The sequence below is a fragment of the Malaclemys terrapin genome, chromosome 10, assembly GCF_027887155.1.
Source record: "Malaclemys terrapin pileata isolate rMalTer1 chromosome 10, rMalTer1.hap1, whole genome shotgun sequence".
NCBI lineage: Eukaryota > Metazoa > Chordata > Testudines > Emydidae > Malaclemys > Malaclemys terrapin.
The window spans coordinates 41,218,924-41,233,330 of record NC_071514.1 but is presented as its reverse complement, the minus strand read 5'-3'; the positions used below and the strand labels follow the sequence as shown (position 1 = coordinate 41,233,330).

General features: G+C 45.1%; 1 protein-coding gene across 2 annotated transcripts in view; it reads left to right on the top strand.

Moving 5' to 3' along the window:
• The first annotated feature begins 1,958 nt into the window (after positions 1 to 1,958).
• Positions 1,959 to 14,407, top strand: part of TRIP4 (thyroid hormone receptor interactor 4) — a 48,477-nt gene continuing 36,028 nt past the window's right edge. The window contains exons 1-5 of one of the 2 annotated variants that reach the window (XM_054042188.1): positions 1,959 to 2,087; positions 6,190 to 6,356; positions 6,596 to 6,729; positions 12,125 to 12,346; positions 14,253 to 14,331. In XM_054042188.1, coding sequence (XP_053898163.1) covers positions 2,002 to 2,087; positions 6,190 to 6,356; positions 6,596 to 6,729; positions 12,125 to 12,346; positions 14,253 to 14,331 — 688 coding nt within the window. In that variant the 5' untranslated portion in view covers positions 1,959 to 2,001. The remainder of the gene's footprint in view (positions 2,088 to 6,189; positions 6,357 to 6,595; positions 6,730 to 12,124; positions 12,347 to 14,252; positions 14,332 to 14,407) is intronic. The other variant, XM_054042187.1, reaches the window with a different exon arrangement.

Below are 14,407 nucleotides of genomic sequence, written 5' to 3'. Positions count from 1 at the left end.
AGTAATTAAGGAAATCATCTGCAAACACTTGGAATGTGGTAAGGTGACAGGGAACAGCCAGCATGGATTTGTGAAGAACAAATCATGTCAAACCAATCTGATAGCTTTCTTTGATAGGATAACGAGCCTTGTGGATAAGGGTGAAGCTGTGGATGTGGTATACCTAGACTTTAGTAAGGCATTTTATATGGTCTCGCATGATATTCTTATCGATAAACTAGGCAAATACAATTTAGATGGGACTACTATAAGGTGGGTGCATAACTGGCTGGATAACCATACTCAGAGAGTTGTTATTAATGGTTCCCAATACTGCTGGAAACGCATAACGAGTGGGGTACCGCAGGGGTCTGTTTTGGGACCGGCGCTGTTCAATATCTTCATCAACGACTTAGATATTGGCATAGAAAGTATACTTATTAAGTTTGCGGATGATACCAAACTGGGAGGGATTGCAACTGCTTTGGAGGACAGGGTCATAATTCAAAATGATCTGGACAAATTGGAGAAATGGTCTGAGTTAAACAGGATGAAGTTTAACAAAGACAAATGCAAGGTGCTCCACTTAGGAAGGAAAAATCAGTTTCACACATACAGAATGGGAAAAGACTGTCTAGGAAGGAGTACGGCAGAAAGGGATCTAGGGGTTATAGTGGACCACAAGCTAAATATGAGTCAACAGTGTGATGCTGTTGCAAAAAAAGCAAACATGATTCTGGGATTTATTAACAGGTGTGTTGTGAGCAAGACACGAGAAGTCATCCTTCCGCTCTACTCTGCTCTGGTTAGGCCTCAGCTGGAGTATTGTGTCCAGTTCTGGGCACCGCATTTTAAAAAAGATGTGGAGAAATTGGAAAGGGTCCAGAGAAGAGCAACAAGAATGATTAAAGGTCTTGAGAACATGACCTATGAAGGAAGGCTGAAAGAATTGGGTTTGTTTAGTTTGGAAAAGAGAAGACTGAGAGGGGACATGATAGCAGTTTTCAGGTATTTAAAAGGGTGTCATAAGGAGGAGGGAGAAAACTTGTTCACCTTAGCCTCTAAGGATAGAACCAGAAGCAATGGGTTTAAACTGCAGCAAGGGAGGTCTAGGTTGGACATTAGGAAAAAGTTCCTAACTGTCAGGGTGGTTAAACACTGGAATAAATTGCCTAGGGAGGTTGTGGAATCTCCATCTCTGGAGATATTTAAGAGTAGGTTAGATAAATGTCTATCAGGGATGGTCTAGACAGTATTTGGTCCTTCCATGCGGGCAGGGGACTGGACTCGATGACCTTTCGAGGTCCCTTCCAGTCCTAGAATCTATGAAATCTATGAAATAAAGCCCAATGTCGATGCCACACGAGGCTATTTTACTAAGCTATCCTGCTTTTGATATCACCCTCCTCCGTCACCACCTCCCCCACCCTTAGCCAGTACTGGCCCCCACCCCAGCCAATGCAGTCCAACACCTTCCTCCCACCCCCAGCCAGTGCAGACCCACACCTCCTTTCCCCCATGGCCAGTGCAGACCCCAGCGAATGTAGGCCCCGCCTGGCACCTCCCCCTCCCAGTGCAGGCCATCGCAGCTCCCAGGCGGAGTGCCAGCTGGGCATGGCCCTCTGAAGCATATTCGCTGTGTAGGCCCCGGCCTGGCTCAGTTGAGGACTGGCCCAGGGCTCCCCCACGGGGCTAAGCGGCCCGGCGCGCCCATGCCTCACTCCAGGCATTTGTGTGAAGGACCCGGCCCAGGCCGTGCTGGTGCCAGTGCTCCCGTCCGGGCCCAGGGGGGCACCACCCTCCGGCCGCTCCCCCCGCAGGGCCGCCTCAGGCCCTGCCCCTCCGCGGCTGCCGCGGCCTGGATCAGGCCCGGGGGGGGGGGGGCGCCAGGACGGCGGAATCGGTGCCGAGGGGATGGCGGAACCCAACGCCGCGGCAGGTGTTGCCCTGCGGGCCGGAAGTGCTGCACCGAGCTGCTGCTGGGGCCGGCGGTGCGCCCAGATCTCCCTTCCCCGGGCATAGATGGCCGCTGCCGGGGCGCTCCTGGCCTGGTGCATCCAGCAGCTGCGCGGCGACTTCGGGCTGGATGTCAGCGAGGAGATCGTGGGGTGCGCGGCGGGCCGGGGCGGGAGAGACCGGGGGGGGAGGGTATGAGAGAAGGTGGGGGAGGGGAGAGGGTCGGGTAGATGGAGGAAGGGGAAGGGTATGAGAGAAGGTGGGGGAAGGGAGAGGGTTGGTAGATGGGGGGAAGGGTATGAGAGAAGGTGGGGGAGGGGAGAGGGTCGGGTAAACGGGGGTGGGGGAAGGTATGAGAGAAGGTGGGGGAGGGGAGAGGGTCGGGTAAACGGGGGTGGGGGAAGGGAGAGGGTTGGGTAGATGGTGGGAGGGGTAAGAGAGAAGAACCGATTCAAATTGGACTGGTCAGGTTGCAGCTCTACAGATCCTGCTGTAGGGCTTAGTTGACCCCACTTGGGCCCCCACCTAGTTTGGATTGGGGTGGCCTGGATGGTCCCTGGTGGGTCTTTCTGTCTCTCTGGTCCCTGGGAGCTCCAGGAGCCAGGAGCTACTCTACTACATACATCTGTTTTGCACTGTTCATGGGCCTAAAGCTCCCTACAACACATTGGATGTTGAAGAGAGGGAGCTTTTCTTGCAAAAAGGAGTCTTTGCTCTTTTCCATTTTTTCTTTTATTGGCTCAGGTTTTTGTTTAATCAAAGTGTAGTTGTTGGTGTCCCTGCTGAATAAAAGTATTATGCATCGCACTGATTGGCACACATGTGGGGGGGTTAATGCATGTTACAGCTGAGTGACCTGTGTTTAACACTGGTATTTTTATTACAGTTTTGCCCATCCTTTCGCTAAACCAAAGATAGATACAGTTCCCATGGAGAGGAGGAGAGGGGATTGTTCCATTCAGGCCTCCATCCTCCAAAGACTTACACAGATGCTTAACGTTATACATATGGGTGGTCCCACTGATGTCAATGGCTCTATTCGCATACAGTACATCAAGTTAAGCATGCGCGAAAGCCTTTCCAGGACCATCCTGTTTAAACATCTGCTGCTAACAGTCATGGAACAAAGATGAGGTTTTTTTAAGTGCAACATCACTTGCTGCGTATATTTTTTTTCTATCTTACTTGTTTACATACAGACATAGTGTGTGTCTTCACACCAGTTAGTTCAAGTTATAACTCAGATATTACCACTAGCTCAAATCCTGTTCAAGCACAAAACTCTCCAGCTTGAGTTAAGTGCTGCTGTAGGGTACATCTACATTGCAAAACAACCCCCGCAGCAGTGAGTCTGGGAGCCCAGGTCAACAGACTCGGGCTTGTGCTGCAGCACTAAAAATGGGGCTCTGAAACCCAGCAATGGGAGCGGGTCTCAGATTCCAGGCTCTAGCCCAAGCGGGAATGTCTACACTGCTATTTTTAGTCCTGTAGCACAAGCCCAGCGAAGCAAAGTCAGTTGACTCCGGCTCTGAGACTGCCACTTTTTTTTTTTAGTATAGACAGCCCCTTAAGTTCCAGCTAGGTAGCCTCTGTAGGAAAGTTTGAGCTAGTAATGCAGTGGGGATGCTACTGCTCAAGTTACACCTGACAGCAGCTAATCAATTAATTCTGTCATTTGAGTGTTTTTTGTAACGGTGACAGACCCCGGCAGGGCCGCCGAGAGCAGGTTCGGGCCCCAGTGAAAATTTTTTTTCGGGCCCCCCCAGCAAGGGCGGACCGGCTAAACAGGGCCAACGAGAGTGGGGGGAAGCTGGGACCCGGGCCCCCTTCCGGACCACCGGTCCCTGCTTCCTCCCCCTCTCATCGGCCCTGGACCCCAGTCATTGATGGGCAGGATCGAATCTGAGACCTCATAAGCTTTATGTATGAGCAAATGCTGTACACAGTAGTTCTCAATCTTTCCAGACTACTGTACCCCTCTCAGGAGGCTGATTTGTCTTGCATACCCCCAAGTTTCACCTCACTTAAAAACTACTTGCTAACAAAATCACATAAAATTAGAAAAGTGTCATGGTACACTATTGCTAAAAAATTGCTCACTTTTTCATTTTTACCATATAATTATAAATAAATCACAACCCCGGGTTGAGAAACACTGGTATAGTATAGAAAGCAATATAAACAAGTCATTGGCTGTATGAAATTTTAGTTTGTACGGATTTCGCTAGTGCTTTTCATGTAGCCTGTTCTAAAACTAGGCAAATATCTAGATGAGTTGATGTACCCCCTGGAAGACCTCTGCATATCGCCAGAGGTATGCGTACCCCGGGTTGAGAACCACTGCTGTATGAGACTCATCAATCTGTAGATGGTCTATTGCTACCAAAGGGAGACAGAGCACCACACCAAGCAGCCACTGAATTGTGGTTCCCCTACAGGTACTCCAGTGCAGTAAACTTGAGTATGGCGAGCTAATTGTGCTGTGAAGACCCATCCATAGTCTCTCTCCCTATGGTATCACTGTGCCAGTTCTTCTCTCCCATCACACCTGCAGTCTTTCTCATATAGACATTATGAAGTGGATTTGTATCTCTTTCCAAGGGAGAGAGAATTTTAATCATGCTGGTATTTCCTCACCTGAAGTCCCTGTCCAAATTCAGAGGTAACTTTGTAACCTATAGGGCGAGCCTCTAAATGCGACACTGGGTGTCTCAGGACAGGGAATGGCTTGGTTGTATCTGATTCCTAGCAGAGCTCATTTAGCCCTTCAGCCTTCAAAGGTAGATGTGTCAGCTCCCGTGCAGTTTACTGTTTGTGCATCTTTGGATGAGCCCTGGAAGGTTACGTGCAAAGGAAAAACTGGGTTTGTGCCCTTCTTTTTGATGGATAAAGATAATCTGAACAGTGGTTTGTTTGTATTTTTAATCTCCCTCCGCTCCAGCTGTTCTCTTTTACATTCAGAATTCTTGTTTTTCCTGGAAGACACTATGAATGATTAGAGAATTAATGGGCTTATGACACTGCAGATACCAAGCAAGTGCAACTTGATTTGCAAAGGACAGATTATTCACATTGTTTAAAATTTTGCTTATTGTTCAACACCTGTTTAACTCAAACACTATGGTACAAACAGTTGGAAGAAAATCAGTACTCCGGCACCTTAAGGATTGGGACACTCTCAGTCTACCTCTTTGGAACCCTCAGGAAATTCTCCAGTACATGTAAAATGTTTTAGGCCTTTGTTGTACATCATAAAGAAACAAACATGGGTACAACCTTTTTTCTCCTCCACTTTCATCAGTCACTTTTAAAGTGAAGGTCCAGTCTGTTTTATGTGGGCATTCTCATTTTGATGTGTTGTGTGTATAGGTTATGAAGCAGTTTAGGTCGGGGCTGTGATTTGTTAGCTCTGGGTTTTTTTATTCCTGGCTCTGACACAGATTTCCTGCATCATCTTGGGCATATCATGTAACCTCTCTGTGAAATAGGTCAGGATTAACATCCTTCATCATGTATGTGGGAAGGGGGTGTTTGTTTGTAAAGTACTTTGATATTCTTCCATTCGAAGGTGAAAGAGAAGGACAAAAGATTTTGATAAAAAGAATGAGGACTACTTGTGGCATCTTAGAGACTAACCAATTTATTTGGACATAAGCTTTTGCTGGCTAAAACCCAGCTTTTGCGGGCTAAAACCCACTTCAGAAGTGGGTTTTAGCCCACGAAAGCTTATGCCCAAATAAATTTGTTAGTCTCTAAGGTGCCACAAGTACTCCTCATTCTTTTTGTTGATAAAAACTAACATGGCTAATACTCTGAAAAAAGATTCTGATGTTTGTAGACAAGTAGAAGGAGGAAATATTTGTTTCAATAATATTTAAACCGATGAGATTGTCTTGGACTTCATTTGTGGTTAGATATTAGGTAGTATGGAGTGAGCAGGAATCCCAGTGTGGTTTTAATTTCCTTTGATAGTAGGGAGAGTGCAGTTGTCTTTGTGTTCGTGGGGAAGGTGGAAAGGTATCTGACCATTCCCTTTTTTCACTGGTCCAGAAATAACAAGGGATTTCTCCAAACATATCTTCCTCAGATATGTGTCTTCCTCTTGGGCCTTTTTTGTAACGTCTTCTCTCCCATGCTCGCTGCAGTAACTTGATTCAAAGAGTGTGGAGGGGAAGTTGAGGTTAACTTTGGTGTTGCCTGTCTCTTGGAAAATATACTCATGTTATCAGTTTTCTTCTTTTTGTCCCCTTCCAGGTACATCTTGTCAATTGAAAATGAGGAGGAGATCCGAGAGTATGTAATTGACCTCATCCAGGGGACAGATGGGAAGAAGAGTCAGTTTATAGAAGAGCTGGTAACCCGATGGAGAAAGTCCTCTCATCCGGCTTCTGACCCTTTGCCAGTATATAGAAAAAGAGATGGTGGGTCAAAGTAGAGGGTGGGTGGTAGGATGAAAGTATCAAAAGTAACCAAAACTTGTCTTAATTACTTGATCAGTAGATGCTAGTAGGGTCGCAAAGCATCTTCTGCAGCTGGTCCTGGATCTCCCTTTCTGCCCATTTTGAAGGTTTAAAACCAAGTGATCACTCTCCCCAAGAGGTCATCAATATTCACTGCTGCTAGCTAACACACCTTCCTCTCTCTTTGCATAATCCTTTAGAGATTTCTGATGTGCGGGCTGGAGACCAAGGGAAGAGGGGGAGACGCAAAGGAAGGAACAAGCAAGAAACATCTCTGTATGCTGAGCCGAACCTCCCTGCAGAGGAAGTAAAAACACCCCTTGATCTGGCCAAGGTGAGTGTGTCTGGCAGCCAGGGCAGAGTGGCAACTGTGGAATGCAGAGCAAATTGGTCTCACAGAGGAGCAGGAGGAAACAGATGGCTTTGCGCAAGCCGCAACTGACTTCCAGCAATAGGAGCTAACTGTGTGAACAGATGTAACTATTTTGGGGACTCATTAGCACTGGTAGCATGGGACATTCTTTACTAAACGACTGCATGTAACATGACCTGGAGCAATACCACTTTGGACTAGGATAGCAGATCTAACAGACTGCAGAAAGCAGACCTTCAGGGCTGATCACTTTAGCAGAAACCTCCAGTAAGTTTTAGGGCTTGTCTACACTGGCACTTTACAGTTCTCGCTCAGGGGTGTGAAAAAACACCCCCCGAGCGCTGCAAGTTTCAGCGCTGTAAAGCACCAGTGTAGACAGTGCCCCAGCGCTGGGAGCCGCGCCCCTCATGGAGGTGGTTTTTTTAGAGCACTGGGACTGTTTTTAGAGTGCTGCCACGACTACACAAGCCACATTAAAGCGCTGCTGCGGCAGCACTTTAATGTTGCCAGTGTAAACTAGCTCTTAGAGTAAATAGTGCCACTGGAATGAATGGGGCAGTTCACACATTTTAGGACTGTTGTTTCAGGCTCTCCGCAGACTCATGCTCACAGTACTGCATTGTTTATATTTTCAAGGTTTATATTTTCAAGGTTCTCTGCACAGTCATGGGGACAAGAGACATAATTTTTTTTAAAAATGAAAGCTTGGGTTAGTACATGTAATAGACATTGAAGATACCAATCCCCAGAAGCAACATAAATGATTATGCCTGGCAGTGTTAATGCATACAAAGCTAACATTGAAATGGAAAAAGTAGCATGTGTCTTAGATTTTGGCTCATGTCTAAGGGTATGTCTACACTGGCAGAGTTACAGCTCCGGAAGTTACAGCACCGCTCAGAGGGCGCTGAAGGGAAACGGCTGTTGTGTGTTCACACTGTGAGCTGCCTGCACAATAGCATGTTCACACTTGTGGCACTTGCAGCGCTATTCGGAGCGATGCACTCTGGGCAGCTGTCCCACAGAGCATCTCTTCCTTTTCTGCTGCTAAGAGTTGTGGGAAGCAAACTTTATCAGAAACATTACCTATACAATGCCTGCTAGAGACCTTAAGGAAGCGAGAACTCATTTCAGTGCTCAAGATGAAAGAGGACTTGAGGGAAAAGATTGAGAATTCCACTGACCAGCCACTCATGCAGCCGTCACCCATGGTATCCTGTCCCATCTATGATCAAAGTCACCTCGGCATGAGACAAAGTATAAACCTGAGAGAGACGAACATCAGAAGTAACCTGCCAGTCTTGTTCTCATCTGAGGCATAATATTAGCAATAGTAAATTACATTATGTCAAACTGCCAAATAATATACACTGCCTGGAGAAATCCTACTCAGGTGGTAGTGGAGGGTGGGAGAGGTGGGTTGTGGATTAGATGTGCAGTCTATAGAGCTAGCTTTAGCATTGATTTGTTCAGCAGTAAGGAACCTACAGGCCTGTGTCCTATAAGACATTGGTTTCAGCATGTAGCATAGGGCTTGAGGCCTATGAACTTTGGCACAGATAAACACTGCTTTACAGCCAAAATGCTTCTGAAATAAATGTAGTCAAACTTTACTAATTCTGGGTCACTGAGAACGAAAATGATGCTTAAAATTGTTGATTGGCTCTAGTTTTCAAGATATGCTATTGGGTCAGTATATACGACCCTTGACTTGGGAATGGCGGAGGATAAGTGAGTTATAAATCTCAATTTAAACCAGAAATGACTAAAATACATCTTTGACTGGATCTATGAATAAATCTATGACTGGGTTTGGACAGTACTTGCTTTTTAGGCAAAACAATGAATGATGCAATCTGAAGCTGGTATTGCGTAATACATTATATGAATTGCATCATGTTATTCGTAGAAGTCATGGATGATGCAATCATAACAAAGCTTACATCACTCTGCTGAACAAATTGCCCTATATCAGCTCTAGGAATCATACAGTGTCATGCTCTCTTATTTGTCAGTGTTTGATTTTGCAAAGGGACACATTTCTGTTTAGCCAAAGTGAGCAGAGATGCCTCGTACTTGTGTGAACAGTGCAGATAACTTCTGCTATGTTTGTGGTGAAGTGACTTTTGCATCACAAAAGCGCAGTATAACCACTATGGTTAAGAAAGCCTACCACCTTTATTTTGGCTGCAAAATTGGAGATCAGGACAAGAGGTGGGCCCCACACATATGCTGCAACACTTGTGCAACAAATCTTCGCCAGTGGTTGAACAGGAAAAGGAAATCTATGCCTTTTGCAGTGCCAATGATTTGGAGAGAGCCAACAGATCATACCAGCAATTGTTACTTCTGCATGGTGCCTCCAGTTGGGAAAGGTATGTCAAAGAAGAAAAAGTGGACTGTGCATTATCCAAACATTCCATCAGCTATACGCCCAGTACCCCATGGAGAAGGACTGCCGGTTCCTGATGCACCAGAATCATTCTCACTTGAGTCAGACGAGGAAGAGGAAGAGGATGAAACTTCTGGTCCTGAACCATCAATGTCACAGGACCCACATTTTCTCCCATCCTCCTCCTCATAACACAAGGTGAGCTGAATAACCTTGTCAGGGATTTGGAACTACCCAAGAGTAAGGCAGAGCTGTTGGGCTCCAGACTACAGCAGTGGAATCTCCTGGCAGGTGATGGTAGGATTTCCATGTTCCGTGACCGTCAAAAGGATCTTGTCCCATTCTTCTTCATGGAAGGTGATCTTGTAGCCTGCAACAACATCGATGGTGTGATGGCAGCCCTCAACATCGTTCACGATCCAAATGAGTGGAGACTGTTAATTGATTCATCGAAGACGAGTCTTAAAGCTGTTTTACTGCATAATGGCAATGTTTTGCCATCAATTCCAGTTGGTCATGCAGTCCATATTGAAGGAAACCTATGACAACATGAAACAACTTTTGAGGTGCATAAACTATGACCAACATCAGTGCCAGCTTTGTGGCGATTTGAAGGTTGTTGCTCTCTTGCTTGGTCTGCAGACTGGATACACAAAGTACTGCTGTTTTCTCTGCGAATGGGATAGTCATGCAAGAGATTCCCACTACATCAAGAAAGATTGGCCACTCCAACAGTCATTGGAGCCTGGGAGGAAAAGTGTTCAGCATCCACCACTTGTTGAATCAAGGAAGATTTTGTTACCACCCTTACACATCAAGCTGGGTCTGATGAAGAACTTTGTCAAGGCCATTGACAAAACACAAGCAGCTTTCAAGTACCTCCGTGGAAAATTTCCAAGGTTAAGGGAAGCTAAGATAAAGGAAGGTGTCTTTGTTGGTCCTCAGATTCGTGAACTTCTTCAAGATGATGCATTTGACCATGCACTGCGTGGCAAGGAAAAGACGGCATGGAAAGCCTTCCAGTTAGTGGCAATAAATTTTCTCGGAAACAACAAGGCAGACAACTACAGGTTGTTGGTGGAAAACCTCCTCAAGGCATACAAAAGCCTTGGTTGCAACATGTCACTAAAGATACATTTTTTGCACTCTCATCTAGATTTTTTTCCACCGAACTGCGGAGCAGTGAGCGACGAGCATGGCGAGCGATTTCATCAGGACATTGCAACAATGGAGAAACGCTATCAGGGCAAATGGAGCCCATCAATGCTTGCAGACTATTGCTGGACAGTGACAAGAGATGCTCCATTTAAGGAATACAAGAGACAAGCCAAGAAGCGCCGAGTAGACACTGAATAGGACTATAATAGTTTTTTGCCTTTTGTTTCATAATAAATTTTATTTATATAACCCTTTTGCTGATTTTTAAAGTGTTACATAAACAGGACAGGTGAAATATTATCATGTAAAGCAACCATAAACACATGAAAAGACTAGGTTTACAATTTATGATTAAAACTCTACTATCTACACAATATACATAGGCATAAAATGTAAAAACTTAAATATCTTAGAAACAGTAGCCAATCAGTTGTTTTAATTGTCGTATTTGAATTCAGCACATCAAAATACATAATAAATAGCATATTTTATCTCTGAAGCAGACGACTTCTCAAAAATTGTAGACCAGTGTGGTCTAACGATCACCCTAAGTTCTGGGGAATTGGAAATAGAGTGTGTAGAGGGGAATTTTGTCCATAATGACACCAGCCAACCACAGGAACATGAGCGAATGCCCGCTTTTGGATAGAACATCCGCAGCGGCCTGACCACAAGAGTGCCATGGCAATGAATTGATGTACATGATAAGTTGAGATCATTAATATACTAACCTACAGGAGAAGGACACCTCAACTTTAGTAGTGTGAGGAAATATAAATAAGAAAGAGGGGAGAAACCCCTACTGAACAGGCATTAGACATAGTGGTATCAGCGTAACATATAAAAGTTGTATCCGGCCTGTGGACAGGAGGAGAGAGAGAGGTAGCCGTTGGGAGGTGCCAGAATGATGGCTATTGGTGTTGAGGAAGATGTTGGCTAACATTTCAGGTTGTTCTGTAAGGGATAGTGTGAGTATATTGATGTCCAGATGTACATTCTGTATCATATCTATCCACCTTGCTGGGTTAGAGTGACTTTGTGACTTCGCTAAATCTATTAATAAACTATTTGTAAATACAGGAGGGTTCCTAAAGTGTGAGTGTTGCTACTGTGCACATCAGGATTCCTAACTGAACAGTAATTGTAATAATACTTGGCCTGATCTTGGGACAAGAACCTGTCAAACCTCAGAGTGATTACTGGGAATTCATACCTGATCAATATAATTAATACGTAATCTATAGATTGTGCTATATATGTGAGCTAAAAGGTCTCTACTCTCTCAGATATTTGTGATTTCTATCTGCATTTAGGTGCATAGGTTACTTTATAGATGTGTCAGGAATGTGGATTTACCATGCTATGACATTTGCCCACCTTGTTCAGCACTAGCACTGTGTCTTGCAGCAATGTGTTGGCTGGGCTTTTGATTGCTGGTCTGATTTTCTATAGTTTTTGTTTGATTTAACAAAACCTAATCTAGGTTCCTGGTTGCGGAATCCAAGAACTTTCTCTCCGGTGCATAGAATCCAGGCAATTCCAGTTTGCAAAGAGAGGACACAAAGCTGAGCAGTCCTTCAGTCCTCCTTTCATGTAAATGGTGCTGACCTTTTCTGAGGCTTGCTTCTGTTCAGTGATATTGTCCTGGTTTGAATTTGGAGTCTGGTCCCACTTTCACTCAAGCTGGCCAAGTGGTTGGCTGGCTGTTTATCCCCACTCTTTGTTTAAAGGGCCCCTGTTTCTCTCTGATGTTTGTGTTGCAGTGAGAATGCAGATTAAATTCACTGTTTTCTCTTTCTAAATTAGGCACAAGAGATGGGCAGTGGCAGCAGTACCTCCAAGAAAAAGGCCAAATTCGTCAACCTGTACACCAAGGAGGGTCAAGACAAACTGGCAGTCCTGATCCCCGGACGCCACTCCTGTGAGTGCCTGGGCCAGAAGCACAAACTCATCAATAACTGTTTGACCTGTGGTCGTATTGTCTGCGAACAGGAGGGCTCCGGCCCCTGCTTATTTTGTAGTACATTGGTATGTAACCCCCTTCTTTTTTCTATCTGCCATACTTAACTGCAGTCTATAGTGCTTGGGTCTTGGAGATGGCATGTGGCTGGATTAGCCCCACTAGTTTCTTATCTTTCCTGTAAATTAGCAAAGTTTTTCCCCTTCCAAATTGGTTTGTTCAGATCAAAGTCCCTTAAGAACAGGGGTTCTCAAACTGGGGGTTGGGACCCCTCAGGGGGCCGCAAAGTTATTACATGGGGGGTCGCGAGCTGTCAGCCTCCACCCCAAATCCCACTTTGCCTCCAGCATTTATAATGGTGTTAAATATATTTAAGTGTTTTTAATTTATAAGGGGGGCGTGGTCGCACTCAGAGGCTTGCTATGTGAAAGGAGGTCACCAGTACAAAAGTTTGAGAACCACTGCTTTAGAACCTGGGTCCTCACTAAAGCTGTAGGGTGAGAGTCTGTGCTGCACCCAGCTTGCGGCGCAGGGGGGAGTAACGTAGTTTTAAGCCCTTCTGATTTTGGGGCTGGAGAGGCTGCTGACGTAATTTACATAGCTCTGGGGGCCTGCCTAAATTATGGCAGCCTCCTGGGGCTTCCCTATGGGCCACAGCACTGCCTGCCAGGGCTTGCAAAGGGGTCCTCCACAGTGCCTGCACTGGGGAAAGTCTTCTCTAGCTGGAACCAGGGTATTTATGCTGCTTTGGCCCTTTAACCCAGTATAAAGAGGCTGGAGCAGAAATTAACATTTCATTCCTATATTTAGAATTTTTTTAATGATCTTTACATTCAGGAAGGGCTGGGAGGCAATACAGGGTCAGATCAGAAGATGCCTCCCAAATAGGATTTTATGTGATCAGATTTTCTTTGCCATTCAAGCTCACGTGTGTTCTTCCACAGGAGGACACAAGTTGCGTTTTCATTTTCTTGGCCCTCAATTTCCCCATTTATAAAATGGACTAATACTCTCTGGTTCCTTAGGGTGGGTGAGAATTAATTAGTTAAAAGAGCTCTATAAAGAAAAGTAAAATAAAAATTGGACCCTTTTTTGCTGTTTTGTGATGGGATAAAGACCTGAAAGGTGGTTATGGCAGGCTGAACATACGTGCCATTTTTTTAGAAGGATTTTTATATTTATTTTTACCTTAGGAATATGAAAAATGTCAAATTGGGCCTACCTTTGTTTTGCAGGAAAGAATTCTCGGGAGTCTCACAGCGTTCTGTCTGCTTATTTGAAGGAAAAATGCGGGGGAGGGGTTAGATCTTTTACATAGAGTTCCTTTCTCCTGAGAGTTCTCTACAAAATGGAGTTAAATATGTTATTTAAAACAACCAAAATGAAGGCATTTTCAAGGTAGCCTGAGGAGGGAAAAATCGGCTTCTGACCTTCCCCCCCCACAACATTATGATGGATTTTGTTTAAAAAAACAACAAAAACCCTTGAACTTTTTGTCTCCCTCGGACAGTGTAGTGACTGGAAAGCCAGTACAATTGACTTCATGAGAGAGTGAAAGCTGTATAGCTGAGAGGAGAGAGAAGTTTTAATCAGATTACTTTAAACTGTTTTAAATGTCTGTTTAACTCCAGTGCCTAGTGACCACCTGAGAGGATACTTCTGTTAAATGCTACCCACCTCTTTAATGAAGTTGTGAGAGAACCACACATCCCTGAAATCCTCCAGCAAAAAAACAGGGAAAACCAGTCTTGGTGTTGCTGAGATGTCTAAGATAAAAAAAGTGAGCAGAGAACCAGGTCTTCTTTCCGTATACAGCGAAGATGCAGAAAGGTCCACGGCCTTTGGACCCTGGTGCAATCCTGTGGACCTGCTCTTCATTATCCTTTGCAGCTCACCCTTAACTCTTGTCAGTGGCTTTGAGGCTGTCCGGTGCTAAGTATCACTCTTAGCCTTGATCTTCCTGTTGTCTTCTAGGTGTGCACGAAGGAAGAGCAGGACATTCTGCAGCGTGACTCAAACAAGAGCCAGAAGCTGCTGAAGAAGCTCATGGCAGGTTGGTAGCAATCATGTGTAATGCAGTTAATCCAGTAAGTTATACACAGTTTCAGCTCTGCTCTACTATTATTACA